Consider the following 25,153-nt stretch of genomic DNA (forward strand, 5'->3'; position numbering starts at 1 on the left):
CCTCCTCTCTCTCTGCTGCTCCCCCCCACTTGTGCTCTCTCTCCTTCTCTCACTGTCAAATAAATAAATTCTTTAAAAAAAAAAAAAAGGACCAACCAAAGGCGGGTGGGGAGAGAGAATTATAAATGTTATACACGTAACAAGTGCTCTTCACACCAGGACTCTCGGGGGTGTCGGCTGCATCGGCTGAGGGTATTGGGAGGGGGAGTGTGGGAAGAGAGTAATTCAAAGCAGCTGGTCTGAGGCAGGTTCCTTGACTTCTCTGAGTTTCCTCATTTGTAAAATGGGATAAAAACAGTAAGCTGGAGAGGTTAGGACTGTGGAAAGCTTGTGGTATCCTCTATTAGGGAGTCTGGTTCGTAGAGAACTTGCTGGATTCCCGGTCTAGTTAGGTGGTTGATTAGGGATAACAGTCAGCAAACTCGAATCCCCTGGCCTCCTAACCCAGCCCTGCTCGGATCCTGACATATGCTTATGGTTTGTGACTTCCCTGTTCTGTCCCTGAGTTTTGTGCCTTTAAGCTTTGCTGTGTGGACGTCTGTATTGACCCTTGTTCTTCCTATTTTTCCTGCGCAGGTGGTCAGACAGTAAGTACCACTGATTCCTCAACCAGCAACAGGGAGAGCGTCAAGTCGGAAGACGGTGATGACGAGGAGCCTCCCTACCGGGGTCCGTTCTGTGGGCGCGCCAGGGTACACACTGACTTCACGCCTAGTCCCTATGACACGGACTCACTCAAGCTCAAGGTAGGTCTCTGCCTGGCCTCAGAGCGACTCTCCGTGTCTGTAAGAGGTGATCTGTTTTCCTTGCTGTTGAATGCTGGCTTCCTGTAGTGCATGCTGGTATCTTGGCCACAGTGATAAACTGGTATCATCTGTAGAGAAAAACAAGTCAGAGACCCAACTAGCACTTACAACAGAGGTGGGGTTTGTGTTATTCCTCTTGTCATCTCCACCTCTTCCCCTAGCCCTTACCTGTGACCTCAGCTTCCTTGTAGAATTCAGTTGCCCGCCACCCTCCATTTTCTTCATCTAGCTGGAAAACCCTTACTGTCTTCTCTGTGTGACCGACCAGTGATGTTTAACGGGACGGCTGGAGCTGCACACAGTGTATGAAGCAGTTCCAGAATGGGAGTGTGCTGGCCTTTGCTTAGTGGGTGGAAAATCTTTCTCTAGGAGGGGGGAGTTGTGGATGATGGCCAGGCATCCAGAAAGCCAGGTGCCCACGTAGCCAAAAGCACCAGGACAGACCTGAGCCACACTTCATCTCATGGTACAGGGGGTGGAGGGTAGGAGACCTCAAGCATGCAAGGAATCTGGCTCTCTGCTAGGCTCCCAGTTATGTAGAGTGATTTGTGGAACCCTGACTCTGGCCTTCAGTAGCTTTCCTTCTACATGATGATGAACACATGTAACAGATGCATGGTTCATGCCTAGAGATGGAGCTAATGGAAAGATCTCTGTTCCCTGGGCCACAGAAAGGAGACATCATCGATATAATCAGCAAGCCACCCATGGGCACCTGGATGGGTCTGTTGAATAACAAGGTCGGCACATTCAAGTTTATCTACGTAGATGTGCTAAATGAGGAAGAAGAGAAGCCCAAGCGCCCCACCAGGAGGAGGAGGAAAGGAAGACCACCCCAACCCAAATCTGTGGAAGATCTTCTGGATCGGATCAACCTGAAAGTCAGCTTCTTCCTGTTCCAGTCACACGTGGCACCCTATTGACTTCTCCTTTTCCTAAATTAAGCAAGGGCGCTTTCCGGGAAGGGGAGGGGGTGACCGGTGTCATCCAGCAGGGCAGCCCATTACTAGGACGAGTATCCATTACTCGAAAGACATAGGTACCAGTATGCTAATGCTGCTATTGACCTCTGCTGGGGGGACCACCCAAGTCCCGGGTCAGAATGTGCTGCTAGCCCCAAGAATAGCTTTCAAAGAGCTGTGAGCACAAAGCCCTGGGCCCCCCAGGCCTTGAGGAGTGGCCCACTGCCCCCCAGCCCCATTATTCCTGGGATCTAGTGCGCTGGGGCCCCAACAGGAGATCCCGTGTCCTTGCAAATTCTCTTGCTCCTGAGGAAGTCACAGGGCTTTGAGTTGGATTTTGGTAGCTCTGTAAATGAAGGGAAAGTGACCCCCATGGTTCACTGCGTGGCATTAAAGGCATCAGTCAGGGCAAAGGCCCAATTAAAATGTGAGCCAGTGGAGTCCATCTCAGCCTACAAGGTACAACTTCTTAGCCCGTGATTAATGAGATGCCCCGCTGGCCTGCTAAGCCGTGCAACTGGGAGGTACAGAACAGATGATGAATGAGTGTTACGAATCTTCCAGTTAGCACAAAAGTGACTGCAGAAAGGGTTCAGGGCTTTGAGGCCGGGTGTTGGCCAAGTATCCCAGAGCAGCACTTGCTGACTCCCCGTGTCTTCTGTTCCTTCCCTCACAGGAGCACATGCCCACTTTCCTGTTCAATGGGTACGAAGACCTGGACACATTTAAGCTCCTGGAGGAGGAGGACTTGGATGAGTTAAATATCAGGGACCCGGAGCACAGGGCTGTTCTCCTGACAGCAGTGGAGCTGTTGCAGGAATATGACAGTAAGTGCCTCCCAGCACCCAGGCGTCCCTCGTTAGCTTAGCCACATGCTGGGGTCCCTGGAGTCACTCTATTGGTCCTGCTCCATCCCAGGCCAGGGTCCGTCTTGCATTAGGTCAAACGGCACAAAGGCGTGAATTCCCCATGTAGCCATTTTGGTTGATGAGAGGGCAAAAGACCTTCCTGCTGGTGCCTCTCCTGGCATGTTTCTAGGTAACATGGGAGGAAACACTCTCTCCTTTGTCCTCACATGGCAGAGGCCGCCTTCAGCCTGGTGGGCTCCACAGCAGGTCGTTGGGCTGCCAGGGCACCAAAGGAGCAGATGCACTGTGAGCGTCCTGCCAGCCAAGGGCCCATTCCTCCTCAGAGCACTCCAGAGTTGTTCCCTTATCAAAGGGGAGGGCTAATGAGTAAATGACACTCATCAGCTTCCCCTGAAGCAGCGATAACTACCTGAGGGGAACTTGGAGAGTGGAGAATCCCATGTTTTACGGTCTCCGCCGAGGCGAGAGCTCGGCTTTACAGTCCATGGTGGGGAGTTCAGTGAGCTCACGGCTTTTACAGTCTGTTTGAATACATTGTATCCTCTGCTCCATTGACCTAGTCTTATCTGCTCTTTATTCTCCAACATGACATCAGAAATACCCCTGAAATTATTCATCAAGAGGGGAGTATCTTTTCTAGTTATTGAATTCAGATGCATTTTCTTTCAAATGTTCTGCTTCACCAGCTAATAGCATTTCTATTGCTAAAAGACAAACCAAAACCATAGTTAATGGTGGGGAAAAAAGTCTACATGACTGGATGTATCAGGCCCAGGAGACATAGAAGTGAGTGAGTACAGTTAAATTCACTTCTGCTTAATCGGTCCTCCCCCTGCATTAACTGAGAAACACCGAGGACCACACACCATTAGGTAGGTATCTGAACCCTAGATAAACATACTGCCTTCGAGGATAGATCTGAAGAGAATTGTGCTTCATAGTTAATCCTACTTTATAACCAGGTCTCTTGGGAGGGGAGCTGTCTCTTGGGGTGGGGCCATGTGGCCTGGTTGTGGACAGAGAGCCTGGTGTGGCCAGCCGGCCGTATTAATATCAATGTTAAGTCGTCTACTCTCTTGGACCACATCTGCTCTGCTATTTGCTCTTCCTCAGCCACTGAGAAGAGCTGGCTTATGAACCCTATCTGTTATGTTTCCTGTAGCATTCAGAGCATAGGGGGAGCGAAGCTACACACTGAGGATAAGACAGGATGGATCTGGGCTTCATCTCTTTCCTGCCACATGCGCTCAGAGTCATTGCCCCTCCTGGGAGCATGTCCTGAGGTTGGCACCAGGAGATATTTTATAGGAGGGAATCTGCCTTTCATGATGCATACTCAGAAGTCTAAGGAGGGCTCTTTGCTTCTTTATAAATACCATTTCAGAGCTGTGCTGGGCCATTGCTTAGACTATCCCCAATCTACAAAGTAGCCCTTCCTGTTCCTGGTTCTCAAAGGCTTCAAGGGCTCCGGGGTGCTGATGAGTGCCAATGGTCTGGATCTGGACCTATCCTAGGATTATAAGACTTTACATTCAGTGCAGTTAAATTTTGTTTAAGAAGTAAAAACCTAAAGGAATACCATAGATTTCTGGCAAACTAAATCTCTGTGCACTAGATCATCTAGAGATCTACTGAGATCTTACAGCTTTTCTAGCTCAGCTACTCATGAGAGCAAGAGGCACATCTCCAGCATCGTTTGGCAGCAGACCTCCCAGTCACTCTGATTGCTCATCTGTGCGTGGGGAGTGCAGGCCTTCATGCAGAGTTCTACTTGGAAAAGACTGTCTGATAGCATTTCCTTGCAGTGACACCAAAATCACTGTCCTAAGCCTGCCAAATAAAAACTCTTGTTATATAATTTTAAGAAGAATTTTAATCAGCAATTATTTCTAATATACCAAAAACTACAGAGAAAAAACAAATCCACATATCTACTTCTTAAATCCAACTACAGCTAACAGTTTGGCCTATTTGCTTCAGTTTTTTAAAAAATACAAGGAACTGTTTAAAAGCTCACTGAAAGGCCTGTTATCCAAGAATCCATTCCCTCTTCTTTCCCAAGGTTATTCTTACTCCCTGTGTGTATGTGAGATGCAGGAGGGCTTTAACCGAAAGTCCCTTCAGGTCCAAGTTCAGGTCATGCCCACACAGGGTTTCAGCCCCCCAAACCCAATCCTCTGAGCTTCTTTGCCTATGAGAATTTTCATGGTCCTAGCTCACCTTCTTTCTTCTCCTTTATACCTTGGCATTCATGCTAGTAAGTGGGGGAGAGGAATGGCCTTGAATCTGCCATCCATCTGAGAGCTTGTAACAGGGGCAAGTGTTCTCTTTTATTCCCATCGGTCAGCACTGTGGAGTCTGTTTTGGCTGCGGCGGTACAGTGAACTGTCTCGCCAAGGACAAACTACATTGATTCCTCTTCTTGGGTTGTAACTGATAGCTGAAAGCCCTCATTTTACATGTATCATTTTCCTAAATAACATATTAGACAAGGACAAAGGCCACTTCAAATCCACAGACTCTTCCACGTAATGTGGACATCACTCTAGAATGTTCCACTTTATGGTGGGGGGGAAGGTTTTGCCGTTGTGCTTCCATTAATTTTTCATTAGTCATTTAAAAAATAGCACTTCTTAACTTGGAGTTCTACTTCAAGGGCTTACTCTGCCATGATTAGTGTCAGAAAACGGTTTCCATGTGAGAAATGCAAACAGGAAGTGGAGAGTGGGCAGGAGGGACAGCTGGCACATTGTGGAATGGCAGTCATCTGCCTTCCTACAATTCATTGTTTAATGACCTGAGAAACAGGATCAGATTTCTGGGGTTTTATTTTTTTAAATGTATGTGGTCGGGGGAAGGGCAATGAAGAGAAAGGAAAATAAATTTAAGCCATTTATGCAGAAAATGTTTTTTTGGTCTCTGTTTTATGTGACCAAGTACTTTCTCTGCATAATAATACAAAGATGTTCTTCCTGTAACCTCACTCCCTGTAAGGTCTTATGTGCCCACTCTGTAGAATGGGTGGGTGATGTCACTGGGTGATGAAGGCCCCCCTCCCCCTTATTTCCCATGTGATTGACTTTAGGCACGGTAGTTCTCTTTAAGGGTTCTTTTAGTCATCCACCTGAAGAGTGTTCATGACTCAGTGTCCCAGTTAGGGGGATTCCTGAACCTTTCCTGTCTTACTTTTGTACACAGGGGATAGAAATGCTGACCCCAAACAAAGAAAGGGCAGAAAGGAAAGAAAACCTCCTAACACACTACAAACAACAAAAACAGAAGGATTTAACATGTGTCCCTATCAGGTTCATGTCCCCATTTGCCAATCTTACTCCTGTTGAGAGAATATGAGAGCCAGCGCTTATCACCAAGACCTAAGAATGCTCCCAAATTGTAATAAAATTCAATATTTCATTTACCACTTACTTTCACATTGGCTTCCAAATTGGGAAAGCTGGTAACAAATAACTTGGAAGACAAATCTTAAGATAACCTGCTTATGAAAGGGGAATATTCACTCTTGGCTCCCAATCCATAGTACCATCCCTCAGAAAGCTTCCCAACTGTCCACACAGTGCTCTGAATTCTCCCTCTTCCTGCTGGCCTGAAGCCAAAGCCATCCTCTGGGTAATGACCTGCACAAAATCTGTTCTGAGCTCTCCCATTTTTATTTCATTTACTTTAAAACAGTTAGCTCTGTTCCAGAAGTTCAAGGCCTAAAAACGTATGGGGATAGCAGGATAAAATCAGGAAAACCTTGGCTTTTCTCTCCCCTTACGATTCCCTGCTGTGTGTTTACCTTCTCTAGGTAACAGCGACCAGTCAGGATCCCAGGAGAAACTGTTGGTGGACAGCCAGGGCCTGAGCGGATGCTCTCCACGAGACTCAGGATGCTACGAAAGCAGTGAGAACCTGGAACACGGTAATGTCCACACAGATAATTACAAATGCGCCTTAATACACAAACCACTTGGGTCATTTATGACTCACTTCTTCCTCAGCCTAAGCCATGCTTTTGGGGATACTGGCAATAGGGAGAAGAATTTTTCCAGGATCACTGGTGCTTAATTAAGATTCTTAAAAAGACTGAACAACTCTCAAGAAACAAGGCAATGGATGTTTTTGAGAAACAAGTGGTCTTCTCAATCTTCCATCCCAGTTCACACATAAATGGAGAATTGAAGACACCTGTGTGTCAGAGAAAGGAACCTCAACTTCCTGTTGCCCTGAGGCTCTTGGAGCCTGAGCCCCGAGGTAGATCATGAAAAGAACCATAGGGTCTAGAACCAGAAGTTCCAGTTCTGAGGGGTTTGAACCCTGAATAGAGCATTTACAAGGCCAAGACTTCAGTCAAATGACTTCATGCCTCTGAGTCCCCTCACCACTGAAATAGTAAATGAGTTTCTTTCTTATAGATTGTTCTAAGAGCTAACCAAAGTAAGGATATCTTAATACCTGACATTTATTAAACACCTACCATGAACTGGGCAGTCAGCCCGAGCGCTGCAGCCCCCAGTGTTGGGACACTGCCCAGGGACAGGCTGACGTGTTCTCTCGTGGATCATGGCTGTAGGCACTCCATGATGAACAGACAGATTCTAGCAGTGGTACATTAGAGATGACAGTGCAAAAACATCTAATTCATTCTGAAAGAAAGTGAAAAGACTGACTTTATCCAAATATTCCTGCTTCCTTTCCGTGGAAGCTACATCTCTGAATAAATACAGGCTAGATGATTAAATCTTAAAACACTACATTTTTTTTAATTTTATTTTTTATAAACATATATTTTTATCTCCAGGGGTACAGGTCTGTGAATCGCCAGGTTTACACACTTCACAGCACTCACCATAGCACATACCCTCCCCAATGTCCATAACCCCACCCTCTTCCAACCTCCCTCCCCCCATCAACCTTCAGTTTGTTTTATGAGATTAAGAGTCACTTATGGTTTGTCTCCCTCCCAATCCATCTTGTTTCATTTACTCTTCTCCTACCCCCTTAACCCCCCATGTTGCATCTCCTCTCCCTCATATCAGGGAGATCATATGATAGTTGTCTTTCCCTGATTGACTTATTTCGCTAAGCATGATACCCTCTAGTTCCATCCACATTGTCGCAAATGGCAAGATAAAACACCACATTTTTGTTTAAAAAAAAAAAATCTCAAAATAGACATCACCCAACTACACGCATCTGATACGGTACTTCCTTCTCCCTCAGAGAGCACAACTGTGGCTCAGCGTTATGGCCCCAGACTTCACAGCAGCAGACCAGGCCCACCCATGCTGTCCTCACCGGAAGGGAGGATGTTTTTGCCCTTAGTTGGGGTATGAAGTGCTGGACTCATGCAGATGACAAACGCAGCCCGAATCTGTGGTTCCCTTTTATAATCTGTCCGTCACAGTTACGCACACACAGAAGATGTTCAGTAGACAGGTTTTGGAACCACAGGACCAGCCATAAATTTCACTTTGAAAAGCAGCACAACAGTATGCAAGCCAGGTAGAAAACTGCCACAAGTCCACAACTCCCACCAAAAAGCACTTTAGAAGCAAGACGTTTTCCAAATACGTGTGACTTTTTTTCCCCATCTTTTCTGCCTGGTCCACTTGACAGTTTAGAACATGGTCAGTATCTCTGCCCAACGCCACCCCCATTCAAATCTTGAACCAAGCTGTTCTAGTTCTCACTAGGAAAGTATTTTCACTGAGTGCCAAGATGAATGTGACAGTGCTCGTGAGGCAGCCCATAAGCCCTGGTCAGTGGCGTCCTATGTGCCCGGGTCCCAGGAGGTAGGCCACGGGAGGGATGGCAGCTGTGGGGGACAAGGGGTACCCCAGCTTTGCCTTGAGCCACCTCTACACCTCAGCTTAGATCTTTTTGTAAATGAAGCTTCATTAAAAAGGGTACTCTTGCTTTGAAAATACCTGATTTGAAAAGTACAATTTCCTGAGAAAGGAGTATTCTGTTACCATTATGAACTCGGCAGGAATGTTTTCCTTCCTGACCTCTCCTTCCTCCCTGTCTGTAGTCAGTCTCTACTCTGCTCCTCCTGACTGCCATGGGAGGCAGTATAAACTGCATCCAAAATACCTGCAGCTGTAAAACCTAAATTGTGTGTCTCCTGCGTCCTCTTCTCTTCACAGTAAAAACCAGCATTTGAGTGTTGGGAGCTATTAGGTCCTTAAGGAAAACAATTTACCATCTAGACCATCCATTCAGGGTCACAACAGCACCAGTATTGGAAACACCTTGGCGGCTGTGTGGCCTGAGTGCAGAGCAGTTATTGAGGTGGAGGGTGAGCTGACGGCCACGTGTCCGTCATACTTGTTTCCTCCCTGTCCTAACAGGGAGGCACTCAGTAGGGAATTTCAGAAGATTCCTTGTCTCAAAAAGGCGGCTTATGTGGAATGGGGCCTGGGGCGTCCCACTTTACCATGGGTGGCTCTGGCTTCCTGTTCTGGCCCCCAGAGTCCCATTAGAGCAAGATCGGTAGTAAAGGATCCCCTGTACTTATGTCAATCACAATGAAGACCATCATGAAAAATGCCCAGGGGTGATAGTTTTTAGCTGTCACTGGAATCCTTTCAAGTAGCCCTTATGTTAAAATACTGAGCACCGACTGAACTAAAGCTTCTTAAACTGCAGCTTGCAATTCATTAGTGGATTGGAAAAATCATTTTAAAGGGTCATGAAAAGCAGTTTTGTAAAATAGAATAGAATAGAAAATACCAGGGTGTGTTCCAAAGGTAAGACTGGTATTGTTAGACTTGTAATCTTTTTCCAGTGTGGATGTGTCTCTGTGCACATGTGTGTATACTGGCTGAATGTAGAATGTGTTTCTAACTCTCGGTCAGAATTTAAACAAATAGATTGAGAGCCATCATGGGCCCTAAAACCAGGACAAGAGTGTGGGGGGGAGGGATAGCGATCAGGCAGAGTGCAGACTTTAAGGAGACACTCACGCTCAGGTACAGCAGCCACCTACCCCCTCCACCCGTGCCCCGGGCACTTTGCTCACCTCACCCTAATCCCGGTTCTGATGAGCATTTTGGGGACCTCAAACTTTGATACATGAACTCTGCCAAAGTGTCTTATCAATTTGGGGAGATAGTGGTTCTCCTGAAACTCTAGTGTTACAGCAGCCTCAGTTAAGATGGGACTGAAAACCCACCTGGAGGACTTCCGGGAAGAGGGCAGAGTAGGTGGATCCTAAGCTCACCTTATCCCATAGACACAACCAGGTGACAGCCTCATCAGTGCATCCAACCCAGAAAACACCCCACAGATGGGCAAGACAGACTTTCCAGTTCACTGCTGAGAGAAGGACATAGCAAAAAGGTAGGCGGGGTGGAGACACGGCCAGGAACTAAATTCCTGGGGAGACTAACCACAAACAGGAGGGACGCCCCATGCACTGGAGAACTGAGAACAGATGCCACACTAGGCACACTAGACAAGGGGGACCAGCAATGGAAGATGGCTTTGAAAACCAGTGGGTTTCAGGTTTGTGGGTTTTTAACAACCAGCTGGGCTGAACTGCAGGTACTTTAAAAATCAGTGGCTCAGCTTCAAGAGAGCTGAGGGGGATAGGAAATAGTCCTTGCCCTTAAAGAGCTAGCATAACAAACAAGCCCGCCAAGATATGGCAGAGAAGCAGCAGTTTGAAAAGCACCCAGAGTATGCGTGCAGGAGATTTATTTACTAATCTCAGAATGGCTGCTGGAGAGACTGGGCTCTTTAGGAGATTTCTCCAAGAACAAAAGAGCAGGCAGGTACCATTGCCTCCATCCCCACCTCAACCACCTGTAGGAAACAGTGAACACTCTCCAGCTACCTTGCTAGCACCACACACACAGCCCCTGCGTTCTCCTGTGGACTTGCCCCATCCAGACCATCTTAGTTGGCAGGACTCCTTCCAAAGTGGATCTCACCAGGACCCAACCTAGAAGCAGCCCTGGCAGGGACTTTTGCTGCTCCAAAGTGACTCCCGCCCCACAGAGAGGGGAAGATAACCACACACCCCCAGTACACTCAGTCCCAGCAGCCAAACCTTCTAACCAGCAGTGCAGGGTGAGTGCCCTATGGATTGGTGCATCTGTAGCGCTGGCAGCCATCTGGCCAGACTGCCAGCCCTGTCCACCAATAGAAGCTTCTCAGGACAACACCTAGAGAACCCCCTACAGCTGAGTGTGACAGCAGCCCTTGCAAACAGGCAGAGGGCAGGCATCTGGTCTGACTGCCAACACCACCCAAGTGAAAGCCCATGACCACCCCAAACTGACTCTTAGCATAGGGACCAAACGCAGCCCACAGCAGCCGACTGGACTGAAGGCAAACTGTTGAGGCTCAGCCGCAACAGTAGGGTTTAGGCAGTCCGCACAGAAGACCCCCTGAAGCTCCTGGCTGAGGTGAAGAGGGTACCACAGAACCTCTTCTTTGTAAGGCTACTTAAAGAGACATAACTGACTCCCCTAATAAGCAGAAACAAATGCAGAGTTAGACAAAATAAGGAGACAGAAGAATATGTCCCAAATGTAAGAACAGGACAAGAATAGGACATAAATACAGCCAAAGAGCTAAATGAAAGAGATAGGTAATATGCCCAATGAAGAATTCAAAATAATGGTCATAAAGATACTCACTGGGTTTGAGAAGAGTGGAGAATCTCAGACCTTCAACAAAGATAGAAAATAGGAAAAAGAACCAATCAGAGATTAACTCAATAACTATAATTATGTGCAATTATAATACACTAGAAGGAATCAGTAGTAGAGTAGAGGAGGCAGAGAATGGATCAGTGAGCTGGAAGACAGGACTGGAAAGCAACTAGGCTGAATCATCAAAAAAAAAAAATGAGAATAGGTTTAGGACACTCGGTGACATAATCAAGCATAATAACTTCACATTATAGAGATCCCAGGAGAAGAGAGAGAAAAGGGTGCAGAAAACTGATTTTAAGAAATGATAGCTGAAAACTTCCCTCATCTGGGGAAGGAAACAGACATCCAGATCCAGGAGGCAAAGAGAGCCCCCAACAAAATCAGTCCAAGGAAGTCCACACCAAGACACATAATAACTGGCAAAAAGTAGTGACAAAGAGACTTTTTAAAGCAGCAAGAGACAACAGTTAACATATAAGGAAAGCCCCATAAGGCTATATCAGCTGATTTTTCAGCAGAACCATTGCAGGGGCCGGAAGGGAATGGCATGATATATTCAAAGTGCTGACAGGAAAAACAACAACAACAACAACAAAACCAAAAATACCCTACCCAGCAAGGCTGTTATTCAGAGTATACAAATGGAAGTTCAAGGAGTTCATCACCACTAACCCAGCCTTACAAGAAACACTAAAGGGAATTATTTGAGTGGAAAGCAAACACCATAATCAGGAGTAAGAAAATGATGAAAGGAAAAAATTTCAGAGGTAAATACAAAAAGTAGCAGATCATAGTAGTATGTAAAAGTAGTAGATCAATCACTTATAAAACCAGTACTGAAATTAAAGCACAAAAGCAGTAAAATCTATTGTATCTATAAAAATCAGTCAAGTGATTCACAAAATAAGATGTAAAATATGACATCATACACATAAAACATGGGGTTGAGGGAGTAAAGATTTAGTGCTTTTAGAATGATTTCAAGCTTAAGTGACCATCAACTTAATATAGACTGCTATGTGCATGGGATGTTGTATATCAAACTAATGGTAACCACAAATCAAAAACCTATAATAGACATGTAAAAATAAAGGGAAAGGAATCCAAGCATATCACCAGAGAAGGCTATCAAACCACAATGGAAGAGATTAAGAGAAAAGAGGAACAGAGAAGAACTAAAACAACTGTAAAACAAGTAACAAAATGGCAATAAGTACATACTTAATTATTACCTTGAGTTTTTGGATTTTTTTTTAAGATTTTATTTATTAAAGAGAGAGCTTTACAAGCACAAGTGGGTTAGGGGCAAAGGGAGAAGCAGACTCCCACTGCTCAAGGAGCCTGACATGGGGCTCGATCCCCTAACCCTGGGATCATGATCTGAGCTGAAGGCAGACACTTAACTGACTGAGCCACCCAGGCACCCCAGTAATTACTTTGAATGTAAATGGACTAAATGCTCCAATAAAAAGGTGGTGTGACTGAATGTATAAAAAAGCAAGACCCATCTATATGCTACCTACAAGAGACTTATTTCAGACCTACCCACATACAGAGTGAAAGTGAAAGGATAGAAAAACATTTACCATGCAAATGGAAGTAAAAAGGAAGTGGTGTGACAGTATTTATATTGGAACAAATAGACTTTAAAATGGATAATGTAACAAGAGACAGAGAAGAACACTACATAATGATAAAGGGAAAAATCCAGTAAGAGGATATAACATTTGTAAAACTTTATGCACCCAACATGGGAGCACCTGAATATATAAAACAATATTAACAGACATAAAGGAAGAAATTGGGAGTAATACAATAATAGTAGGGGACTTGAACACCCTACTTACTTGGATGCACAGATCATCCAGACAGAAAATCAGCAAGGGAACAGTGGCTTTGAATGACACAATGGGTCAGATGGACCTAATACATATATTCAGAACATTCTACCCCAAAACAGAATACACATTCAAGTGCACATGGAACATTCTCCAGAATAGATCACATGTTAGCCCAAGAAACAAGTCTCAGCAAATTCAAAAAGGTTGAGTGATATCAGACATCTTTTCCAACCACAGCTAGAAATTAAACTAGGAACTAGAAACTAGAAATCTGGAAAGAGCACAAATACATGAAGGCTAAATAATGTACTAATAAACAATAAATGGGTCAACCAAAAACTCAAAGAGGAAATGAGCAAATACCTGGAGACTAATGAAAATGAAAACACAGTGGTCCAAAATCTTTGTGATACAGCAAAAGCTGTTCTAAGAGAGGAGCTTATACAATATAGGCCTACCTCAGGAAACAGGAAAAAAATCTCAAACAACCTAACCTTATACCTAAAGGAGCTAGACAAAGAAGAAAGCCCAAAGCCAGTAGAGGAAGCAAAGATCAGAGCAGAAATAAATGAAATACAGACTAAAAAAAATGGAACAGATGGAATCAGGAGCTGGTTCTTTGAAAAGATAAGAAAATTGATGATATCTTTAGCTAGACTCATCAAAAAGAGAGGACCCAAATCAGAAATGAAGGCAAAAGAACTGGCACACAGAAAAACAAAGGCTATTATGAAAAATTACATGCCAACAAATTGGTCAACCTAGAAGAAATGGGTAAGTTCCTACAAACCTAACCTTCCAAAATTGAATCAGGAAGAAAGAGAAAATTTGAACAGATCACTTACAAGCAGTGAAATTGGAAGGCAATTTTGCTCACCACTATACCATCAATAACGCCACTAGCAATGACATTGAATCAGTAATTTAAAACAACAACAAGGGGTGCCAGGGTGGCTCAGTAGGTTAAGTGTCTGACACTTGATTTCCACTCAGGTCATGATCTCAACGGTTTTGAGATCCAGCCCCACATGGGGCTCCATGCTCAGCACGGAGCCTGCTTAACATTCTCTTTTTCCCCTCCCTCCCTGACTTGCGCATGTACAGGTGCTTGGTCTCTAAAAAAAAAAAAAAATATTTTAAAAAACCAAACTCTCAACCAAAGAAACCAGAACCAGATGGCTTCACAGGTGAATTCTGTGAAACATTTTTAAAAAGAGTAGGGGGCGCCTGGGTGGCCCAGTTGGTTAGGCATCCAGCTCTAGATTTCAGCTCAAGTGATAATCCTCAGGGTTGGGGGACTGAGCCCAAGTCCAGTTCCATGCTCAGAGGGGAGTCTGCTGCTCTCCCTCTGCCTCTCCCCCTACTCATGCGCTCTTTCTCTCTAAAATAAATATATTTTTAAAAAACAGTAAAAATAGAATTATCATATGATCCAGTAATTTCACCACTGGGTATTGACCCAAAGAAAATGAAAACGCTAATTTGAAAAGATATATGCACTCTTTAGCTTATTGTGGGATTATTTACAGTAGCCAAGATATGGAAGCAACCCATGTCCACTGATAGATGGATGAAGAAGATGCAGTATATATGTTCAGCCATAGAAAAAGAATAAAATCTTGCCATTTGCAGCAACATGAATGGACCTAAAGGGTATAATGCCAAGTGAAATAAATCAGTCAGAGAAAGACAAATACCATATGATTCCACTCATATGTGGATTTAAGAAACAAAACGAACAGAGAGAGACTATTAAATACAGAGAACAAAGGGGAGGTGGTGGGGGATGGGTGAAAGAGATAAAGAGGATGAAGAGTACACTTGGTGAGCACTGAGAAATGTACGGAATCGTTGAATCATTGTATTGTACACCTGAAACTAGCACAACAAAGTGTGGAGACTACGCGTGAACACTAGAAAGCCCACCACTAGAGCACTGGGGCACAGTGACCTCTGAGTTCTAGTAAATGTCGAAGTCTTCCTGTAAGTCCCCAAGATTTTTCCTCTCCTGTTAATAACCTTTCCACATCCAAACATTTTCAGGAATTTCATTCCCCAAACTGTTTTTGGATTGGTAAGGATTTCACAGATAACACTGGCAGGCAGACTTAATGCTTTTTCAAAAGAATCAAGGAGTACCTGCTGAGGAATGACAGAAGGTGGCAAACTGTACTTGACCTGCAGGGTGAACCCAAGGATCTTTGCAGGACAAGTAGATGTGGAAGTGCAGTCTATACACTCAGCTTCTATTAATAGCCAAAGGGAAGGAAAGCCATATATCTAAAATGTATACTAAAATAGTTTTAAGAATTTTCTATTTTAACTGATTTTTACACTTTACGTTTAGCAGGATATGCTTCATGAAGAAGTAATTTCTCTTTTCCATTTCACCTGTGATGACTAAAAAAATGGGACCGTGGTCAGTATCCTTAGGAGTAACAATGACCTGACATTCTCCATGTAACTAATGAAATAATTATCTATAGCGCTTAGCATGTTGCTAACACAGGCAGACAGGGTCTTAGGCCTCACATTATCACACATAAGGGAGGACTGAGGCCATCTGACCATGCATCTGCTTTGCCAAGTACAGAATACTTCATGTGTTGATTTAAAAGGATGGGGCTATTTATAAGTCTGGTTGAGGCGGCTCTTGTTTTTATCCATCTTAGTGTCTGGAGTTATGCCTGACATCATACATTTAGTATTATCAGTTTGGAATTCGAGTTTGGTAGAAAACGGGAATCCTGGAAGGAATCTGATTTTCTCTGCTGATAATGGCCAATCCATTAGTAATGTCACAGTGCCCTGGCCTTTTCTCCTTGTTCCTTCTCCCTCGGTTGTACAGCACACAGAGGCTTTATGAGAGAAGGTTTTTCATTTACCTAAAAGTATCCATCTCCAGGTTCCCAGAGTGGGCACCATATCTACTCCTTCCTAATCCAGTCCATCTACCACCCAATGTCTCCTCACTGCTTTTTTATTGAAAGGCTGAGATTGCTTAATGGGGAGATGTCAAATTTTCTAAATTAAAATATTTCATTAGAAATGTTTACTGAAATAATAGACTAGGAAGAAAGCCTTTCTTTCAGAGATTACAGTATGCCTTTTCTTTGTATCTTCCAAACCTGATGTGGGTTTAAAATTTGTGTCTTTTTCTATTGGCCTGGAATAGTAGGATCATCTGGGATATTCTCAGGCATTTCAACCCATCGTCAAAGCAGACATCAAACATGGGATTAACCGAAATATAGCAAAGGACAGTTAATTATGGAGTGTCTGTGTTAAAAGCACTGATGAAAACTAAGCATTTAGCACAGGGCCTGACCACACAAAGCAAATTCTCTGTAAAGCTTATCAAGCAATACTAGCAGTTGACCTCAACTTAACAACCATCAAATCAGTAGATGATGTCTGGTTAATCAGTTCAATTACCAGCCTGATAACTGATCTTAATCAGGGCTGTTGCTCCCCTGGAAATTAGAACCATATTAGTATTTTACAGATTATCTCAGGCAAAATACTTAGTGAAGCTTGTTTACTGACTTATACCAAGATGGGCTGACTTGTTTGTAGGATGCACACCAACAAGCCAGAGTAAGAGGGGAGAGCTTAGAGAAAGGTGTACTTTGAGAGTTCTGTGGTCACCAGTAAACGTTAGGGTGACGCAGGTAGAATCCAGTCCACCGGCCCTTCGCAGCCTGACCTCAGGAAATTGGCCTCCCTGAAAGAAATCCTCTCCTATGCTTTCTAAACTGCGTACAGATGATCAAACTCTATTATTTCTAGGCCTAATGTCTAGATTTATTTTACTGCCTGACATAGCCTATTTCTTTTCCTCATGACAATTAATTTCAGTCTCTATGGGTCCATTAATAAGTCTGAGAATTCTTTCTAAAAATAAAGATGGGGCCATAATAACCTTCTGTCACCCAACGTCCTAAATGGTGATTTTTCTGTCCTTAGTATCATTCAGCAATGGGACACAGGAGTTGGAGATATCAATTACATCAGCATGTCTTTACACATTAGTCTGACTGATTTGTGTTTTTGGTTTTTTTTAAATGACTGTAAGATATTTCCTTGTCTCACAGGCAAGAGTCGGAAGACTGGCCTTCTCTCTGTCAAGTCGTCAACGGAGTCCAGCTTAAAGTCATTCAACAGGAATCAGCTGGGCCACTACCCAACGCTGCCTTTAACAAAGTCGGCCGATGCACTGAAGCAGGGGGAGGAGAGCAGGCTGGGCAGCAGCCTTACCCCTCGAGCTTCCAAGTGCTGTGACCAGCCATGTGGGACTGGTCCGAACAAAAACCGAAGAAGCCTCCCTGTTTCCATCTGTCGGAGCTGCGAGACCCTGGAGGGCCCTCAGGCTGTGGAATCTTGGCCTCGATCCCACTCCCTGGATGACCTTCAAGGAGAGCCTGCTGCTGAGAAGGATGTGCCTGGCGAGGTGACAGACCCCTGCCCTCAGACTGTACCACAAGTGCCACAAAAGACAACCCCCTCCATCGCAAAGGTTCAAAGCCCCAAACGAGACCCTGCTGTTGACAATGCACTGCTACTGACCCAAAGCAAGAGATGTTCTGAACCTCAGAAGCCAGCGACTAGGAAACTGGAAGGCTCCACAGCACCCTCGCCCTGTGGCGCATCCCCTCCTCCGTGTCTGCCCAAAACCTACGATGCCCAACATCCCGGAGTCAAACCCAGTTTAACAAGGATGCCTCTTGAGGGTCACAGGAAAGGACTCGATTTTGAAGGAACGTATCACCCCCCGGGCACCAAAGAAGGCCTAGCTGCTGAGCAGAGGGGCCCCGAGACAAGAGCACAGGCCAAGCATCCGGCCCAGCCTCCGCCTGTTCCTGCCAAGAAGAGCCGAGAGCGCCTGGCCAACGGACTCCACCCGAGCCCCCCCGGCCCCGATGCCCCAAGCCTGCCTGCGAAAAAGGGCAGCCCCAGTGACTGTCACTCACCTCAGGCTTCCAGGCCTCCCTCAGGACAGGAGCCTGGCAGCCCCCCGAGCACAAGACCACCGCCCTGGCTCTCCGAGCTCCCAGAGAGCACAAGCCTCCAGGAGCACGGCGTGAAGCTGGGCCCAGCTCTGACCAGGAAGATCTCCTGCGCTCGGGGAGTCGATCTGGAAATGCTCACGGAAAACAAGTTACGAGCTGAAGGCATCGATCTCACTGAGGAGCCATACTCTGATAAGGTACTGAAGGCCATAAGGGCCTCTGCTTCTTTAAGTCAGGCAGCCTGGTGAGAAGAGCTGTACAGCGGCCCCACAGAGCCGGCCTAGTGGTGAGGGCACCCCCACCGACACTCTGCTGGGGGTGGGGCGCGGGGGGGGGCGGTGGCGGGGAGGCAGGTGCTAGCATGAATGGGAGCCACGTCCAGATGAAACACAGAGTCTTGGACTTATCCTTTCTTTTCTTTTTCTCTCTTCTTTTGCTTATTTTTCATTTTGGCAGCTGTATTTTGCAGGGAGAGCTGGTTCCAGAAACGGCTGGCTTACTGGACAGACTTGTAGTTTCCAATGTTTACGAACCTGTATGTTTATAAATGTTAACAAATCCCCATTTCATTTCCTATTTGTAAAATGGGATTAATAATAAGCTGCACAACTACCTTCTGCAGGTATTATTAGGAACAAATAAATGTGAACACACTCTGAAAATTGCAGAACCCTTTTCAGCCATAATTATATTGTATACTTATCTGTATGAGTGATGGGGGAATGATTATGAGATCTCTCACTGTACCAGAAACACCGAGAAAACTCATATCATGAAAACTCACTGCTTATTTGAAAAAAAAAAAAGAGAGAGAGAGAGAGTAGATCTACCAATACCAAAATGATTCTGAAGACAAATGATAATAGATGTAGCTGTGCATTACTCCTAAGAATGTGTATTCTTTAATAACGCATTCCTGGGAGTCCTGGTTATAAAACTCTTTTGACCACAAATCCCTTAAAGTACGATCCTCCACCCCTTGTTCCTCCTCCTTGATCTTTAGTGAATCAACCCCTCTGAATGGAAGGTAGTGAGAGCTGTTCTCTACAGTAAGCACTAGCCGACGACCTGACAGGGTAAGAGAGATGCAGCACCAACAGTAGATGCCCTGTAGGGCGTGAGTGTGCCCTTCTCCCCTGCAGACTGGGAGAGGGTCTGCAGTACTGCTTCTGCTTTACCTACATTTCAAAATATTTCCCTAGAATTCACCGGTACCAGAAAATCAAAATGTAAACCCATTCTCTCTAAAACATCCATCCTGACTACAAATACATTCATTTAAAATGAAAACTGTTGGTGCTACTTTCCAGTAGCTACCGGTGTCTTCCCCTACCTCGTGTTTGCTGTCGTTGGAAGAAGAAATTCCCTGCAGCCCTTGATGCCATGTTTCTGTTCCCCTCTGCAGCATGGCCGCTGTGGGATCCCTGAAGCCCTGGTGCAGAGATACGCCGAGGACTTAGATCAGCCCGAGAGGGACGTCGCCACCCACATGGACCAGATCCGCGTGAAACTTCTGCGGAAGCAGCACCGCATGGCGGTGAGCGGCTGGTGCCTGCGGTGCCCCCAGCTCGACTTTTGAAGCCCATTTAGTCAGAGCGCTGATGAGCATGCTGGCAAACATGAAGTAGCCCTGGGAGCATGGCCACTATCAAAAGGAGACACCTGGAGGGAAAGGAATACATAATTAGCCTGCAAAGTTTTAGAAATTCAGTTTGGGAAAGAAGGAAAAATGAAAATGTTCTATAATCCTAGCAGTATGAAAAGTTCTTAAAAATCTGTCTAGTCATTTTTTCTGCACATGTAATGGTAAATGAACAGGTCTGAAACCCATTTTCAGTGATCAGATCATGAATCTGTTCCTGAACATGCTTTTATCAGTATGTCAAAATGCTCTAGTAAATGTGCCCTCTTTTAACCAATCCTACATATATTATTAAATTTTTCCCCAACTTATTTCAAAAAACTTAGTAAAGAACTCCCTTGTTAATATAAAATCTTTGTATAGACTCCCAAGGTTAATTTCTGAGTATATATATATAGTGCTTTAAGGGGGTTTGCTTACACAAGCGTATACAAGATCTCAAGGACTTGCACAATTGATAGTACACTACCTTCCTGAAAGAGAAGCACCTGGTCTTCTCGGAAGTAGTGTGTAAATGTCCATTTCCCTCCCCTAGTCAACACTTGGTATCACTGTATTTTAATTTCTTTATAACTACATGGATGAAATATTTAATTTTCTGGTTAATGTAGATTCAAAGTACAGTGGAAAATCTGTTTTGTAAAAACTCTGCCTATAGACTATCTTGTCTGCCACACACCGCACAGGCCTGCCTCTTGAATTACCTAGGGATTTCCTTGAAGGAGACAAAATAACAGGTATAGAAATGCTTACAGTTTGGAGACTTGGACACATAATTAGGATTAGAGTTAATTCCAAGTACTTTCTAGAACCTGAAAAACTTCCTTGAAGATATGTCTCCCCTTTGAGAAGCTGAGAAAGAATTCTCGAGGCTACTCTTGGTCTCGGACATCTCATGGCACGAGCGCTTTCCAGTAGTCTGGCAGTGTAGTATTTGAGTGGTGCTCCTTTTAGTAATAGAAGGAGCCCTCCAGCGGCCTATGTCAAGTCTTTATAAAATTGCTTTCTTTCTTTATCCAGATCCCAAGTGGTGGACTCACAGAAATCTGTAGAAAGCCCCTCTCTCCCGGATGCGTTTCGTCTGTGTCAGATTGGCTGGTTTCCATCGGTCTGCCCATGTACACCAGCGCCCTCACCGAAGCCGGGTTCAGCACACTGGGCCAAGTGCCTTCTCTGTCCCACATTTGCCTTCAGGAGGCCGGCATCACAGAGGAGAGACACATAAGCAAGCTCATGTCTGCAGCCAGACTCTTCAAACTGCCACCAGGCCCCGAGGCCATGTAGCCAGGCCCATAATGGAGCTCCCTGGACCAGAGCCACCCTTTCACTGTGCTTATGCTAATGCAATTCCTCCTCCTCGGGACATGCAGACCAGATCCAGAAGAATGGCCTAGTGTATGGCCACACAGAGCATGAAACCTTGGCGCAGGACTGATGACCCTCTCTTCTCCAGAAAAGCCCCCTTGAGGAAACTGGTGTGGTTCTCTTTGACCCCCAAAGAAAAGACAAGCACTTATTTTTATTTTCAGAACACAAAAGGACCAGGAAGCCAACCTGCCACACATGCTGTGCCTCCAGTCTATCTTGGTGTGCTGGGAAGGCTGGGAGCAGAGGGAGGGGCAGCCTGTTTCGTTTCTGAGAACGCCCTTGCCCTTCTGTCTGTTGCCCTGCAGGATACCTGAGGGCCAGACAGGCTTTAGCTAGGCCAAAGTAACAGACTCGGGAGTTCACTGTACACTATTGACCATGCCTGTTTGTTCAAAAGTAAGAAAATCTGGCTGCACTAGGGAAAAAAAAAAAAAAAATCCTGTTCTCCTTTAAGTAAACAAGAGACATTTTAATAATTGCTTTCTAGCAATCAGCTTTTATTTGCCTTAATATAAGCTTTGAAGCAGTTATCCTAGTGTTAACTACCCTGTAACCATAGTTTCCGATCTTCAGCTTAGACTGCCATCTAACATATGTGAGAGGTTTTCAGCAAAAAACAAAAATGGGCTTTTCTAATTGCCTCACTCTAACACGGCTTATTTTGTAGGGTGTTTATCAGGCACAAAGTTCATGTTGGCTTTCAGTTTTTACACTAACTACAAATCCAGTAAAAAGCTATCTGAAATTCAGAGATGGGGTGTGTACGTGAGTGTGCGTGCACATGTGGGTGAGCGTGCGTGCGTGTGTGTGTGTGTGTGTGTGTGTGTATAGCAACTACCTTCACTTTAATCAGTTTAGTTTTGTTTACCATGTTGGTCATCGTGCTGCAGTATTGACTTGGACTCCTGACCACGTCCATCCCCAAATCGGCTAACAGATCAGCTTTGCAAAGTCACTGGAAGGTTGACTATTTCAGAAAGATGTTTTTAAAAAGGGAAGCAGTTTGTAAGCTATTTTTAAAAAAATTTTTTCTAATTTTCATAACTCAGATACCATTTTCCTTCCTTATTGAGAATATTCTTTTAATTCGGATAAAAGTTCATTTTGGAGCCAGATAAACAACGTTAGCTACGTATTAGGTATTTGCATATTTTCAGTTGTTTTCCAGCTGATTGTAGCGTTTTCCATCCTTTTTTTAGTGTGGTGTCTGATTTTTCTAGCACATAGAAATTCAGGCAACTAAATTAAGGTTTCTGTTGCTTACTAAATGAATTTCCTTTACATTCTTAATCATGAGAACTATTTTAAGCACTGGATGTGATCATTTACAATAGAAACACTTTGAACACAAAGCCTTGATCAAAAACTCTTAAACATTTCATCTGCTCATTAAAACGATTTCCCTCGCGGGGCGGGGGGGAGTGATTTCATTTACAAAGCCGTCTTCAGCATTTGCTCTCTGTACTTGGATCCATGTTTCTGAGGAAAAGGAGATGTTCTCAGGTGATAAATTTTTTCATGCTTTGGTACACATTTAAAAAATATAGGTCTCTTCAATAATATTCACCTTCTAGAAGATGCCATGTGAAGAAGTCGTGGAAATGCAGAATAAAAAGCTCAAGCTGCCAATTTTCTACTGAAATCTTAAGAACAGCCCATTTTACCACCTTGTGTTGTGCGCACAGCCCCCCGTGGAACGTGACTGGGTTGCAGGGCTACCTGTGCCCATGCCGGAGATGCGTCTCTCTTGCTGGGACGGACGTGGGTTCGAGGATATGCGCTCCTCACCCAGCTGCCCAGTGCCTTGGCCCAACATTCTGCGATCCTACTCATCGTTTAAGCTGGCTGCGCCCAAGTCCCGAAGTTGATCATAAAGGAGGAGAAATCTGTGAAATTTCCCAGTTAGTTCATTTGCAGTGTAAGGTTTTCATGTCAGTAAAAGTGGCACCAGAAAAGGGAACATCCTAGAGGAGTTTTTTGAGAATGCCAAACCATATTTTTGTCACTCTTCTTTGGAAGTCATTGCCTTTGCATAGAAAAATCAAATTCAGGGACCATGAATGATTTTCAGTGGGAAGATCTTCCTAACAGGGGGTCTGATGAGGTTTTTACTTTATTGTGCTTTAAAAAATTTTAAAAAGAACCTTTTTTTTAATTGTTAGTATTTGTTTGGACTTCTTTTGCTTTAAACGTTTAATTTGATCCTAGAAAATCCTGAATGTGTGTGTGTGACTTTTAATGAAGGTGGTTTAGGGGCCACCTGTCAGAAGACAGGTGTGAGGCATCAGCAATATCCTGTTTTAATCAGTTGCACTTGGTACAGAACGTTGAGGAAGGGTGAAAAGTGTAGTCTTTGGAAAGCACAAAAGAAACCTAGAAAGGCAGTTTGGCTCAGGTAGCTACACATCCGTTGTGTGTAATTTTTAAAGCTGTCTAGAAGAAATGCAGCCAGCCCCAACCACTATTTACATTCCCAGATAACCAAGAAGCAGATAGATTTTCATGGCCTTCCATAGCAGCCCTATTCTCTGTCCTGATCCCTTGTGTGGGTGAATTTGGAAGTTACTAGTCTATGGCAAATCAGTTCCTGACATAGCAAAATTTGCTTTCATAACTGCAGCAAAAGAAATCAGTTCAAGTCAATGCTGCATGTGTGTACTGTATTATTTTCACAAAATATAGTAGTCCGAGTCCGAGTTATCTTGATTTTAAATTGATAGAGAAAACAAACTGTCAAGCAAGTTATATAACAACTAACAACATTGCACTTTCTGTATATGAAATCAATATTTAAATAACTTATTTTTCTCCATTGCTGTTCTTAAACATTGTAAGTAGCTGTAATATACCAGTCCCAATATGTCCTTGCGATTGCTTCAGCCCAGGAAAGCTGTGTATTGTTTTAAAAATTGTAAAAATTGTGACGATTCATTTAGCAAAGAGAAAGGTGGACAGAAGGGTTTTCCTATGTATCAAAACTTGTCTATAATTATGTCATCTATGTACCTAGGAAAAAAATAAATTTCTTCAGTTGACTATGCCTCTCGTTGTTTCTTGGTATTTCAAAGATGGAGAAGAAGTGAAATTTACAAAGTGTATACAAACATTTGTAGAACTTTACTTCTGCGGCATCAACAAAACTCGCTAACACACATTCCTTCTCTTTGCCAGTTTATTGCTTTTCCCAAATATTGTATAATCAAAGCCTATAACCACATCTTCTGAGACCAGAAGGAATTTTGGAAGTCATCTGTACTCTTAAGCCCGTCAACTTTCAAATGAAGAGCCTGAGTCCATGTAGGTGGTTGACTTGCCCAGTATTACAGTTAAATGGTAATAAAACCTAAGCTTTTCATTGAGAGAAAAAAAATTTAGGTTGGGATATTATAGAAATGGACTTGACAAAAATCATTTTTCAACATTGGTGTATCAAAATTGATATAAAAACTTTTTTTAATTAGGAGGGGCTATGTAATAAAAATTTTGAGTGGGTAATACCCATACTTGAGAGTGAAAAAAAAAAAATCACCCTCTCCCTTCCTCCCAGCCACCTGTTTGTCTTTGCAGATGAAGAGCATAACCAGTGTTTGCATTTCTTTTCAGAACTGCTCCATGTATTTACAAATATAACTCTATATTTTTCCCATAGAGGAATGACATATTCTTCATACTTCCTCACCTTGATTTTACATTCAATGTATCTTGGAGATCTTTTCATATCACAACTCCTCCATTCTCTTAAAGGCTGTATAACATTGTTATGCCAATAATTTAATCACTATTCAGTGGAAGGATAACAGCTTGCCATTACAAAAAAGCTGTTAGGAATATCCTTGTACTTAGGTCACTTAGCACGTGGAATTGTGTTAGAATTATGCGTACTTTAGATTTTGATAGAATATTTTAAATCCACTGGTAGATTTCACTAAAGAAAGCTTTACTATGATAGATTTTATTTATAAATCACTATCTCACTCTCCACCCCGTAAT

At 44.0% G+C, this 25,153-nt stretch overlaps 1 protein-coding gene across 6 annotated transcripts in view; it reads left to right on the forward strand.

Moving 5' to 3' along the window:
• Positions 1-24,203, forward strand: part of SASH1 (SAM and SH3 domain containing 1) — a 315,208-nt gene extending 291,005 nt beyond the window's left edge. For all 6 annotated transcript variants that reach the window (XM_047732173.1, XM_047732172.1, XM_047732170.1 and 3 more), the window contains 7 exons: positions 577-746; positions 1,478-1,687; positions 2,445-2,595; positions 6,446-6,559; positions 17,239-18,350; positions 19,559-19,690; positions 20,816-24,203. In XM_047732173.1, coding sequence (XP_047588129.1) covers positions 577-746; positions 1,478-1,687; positions 2,445-2,595; positions 6,446-6,559; positions 17,239-18,350; positions 19,559-19,690; positions 20,816-21,079 — 2,153 coding nt within the window. In that variant the 3' untranslated portion in view covers positions 21,080-24,203. The remainder of the gene's footprint in view (positions 1-576; positions 747-1,477; positions 1,688-2,444; positions 2,596-6,445; positions 6,560-17,238; positions 18,351-19,558; positions 19,691-20,815) is intronic.
• Positions 24,204-25,153: the final 950 nt, after the last annotated feature.

The sequence above is a fragment of the Lutra lutra genome, chromosome 6, assembly GCF_902655055.1.
Source record: "Lutra lutra chromosome 6, mLutLut1.2, whole genome shotgun sequence".
NCBI classification, from domain to species: domain Eukaryota; kingdom Metazoa; phylum Chordata; class Mammalia; order Carnivora; family Mustelidae; genus Lutra; species Lutra lutra.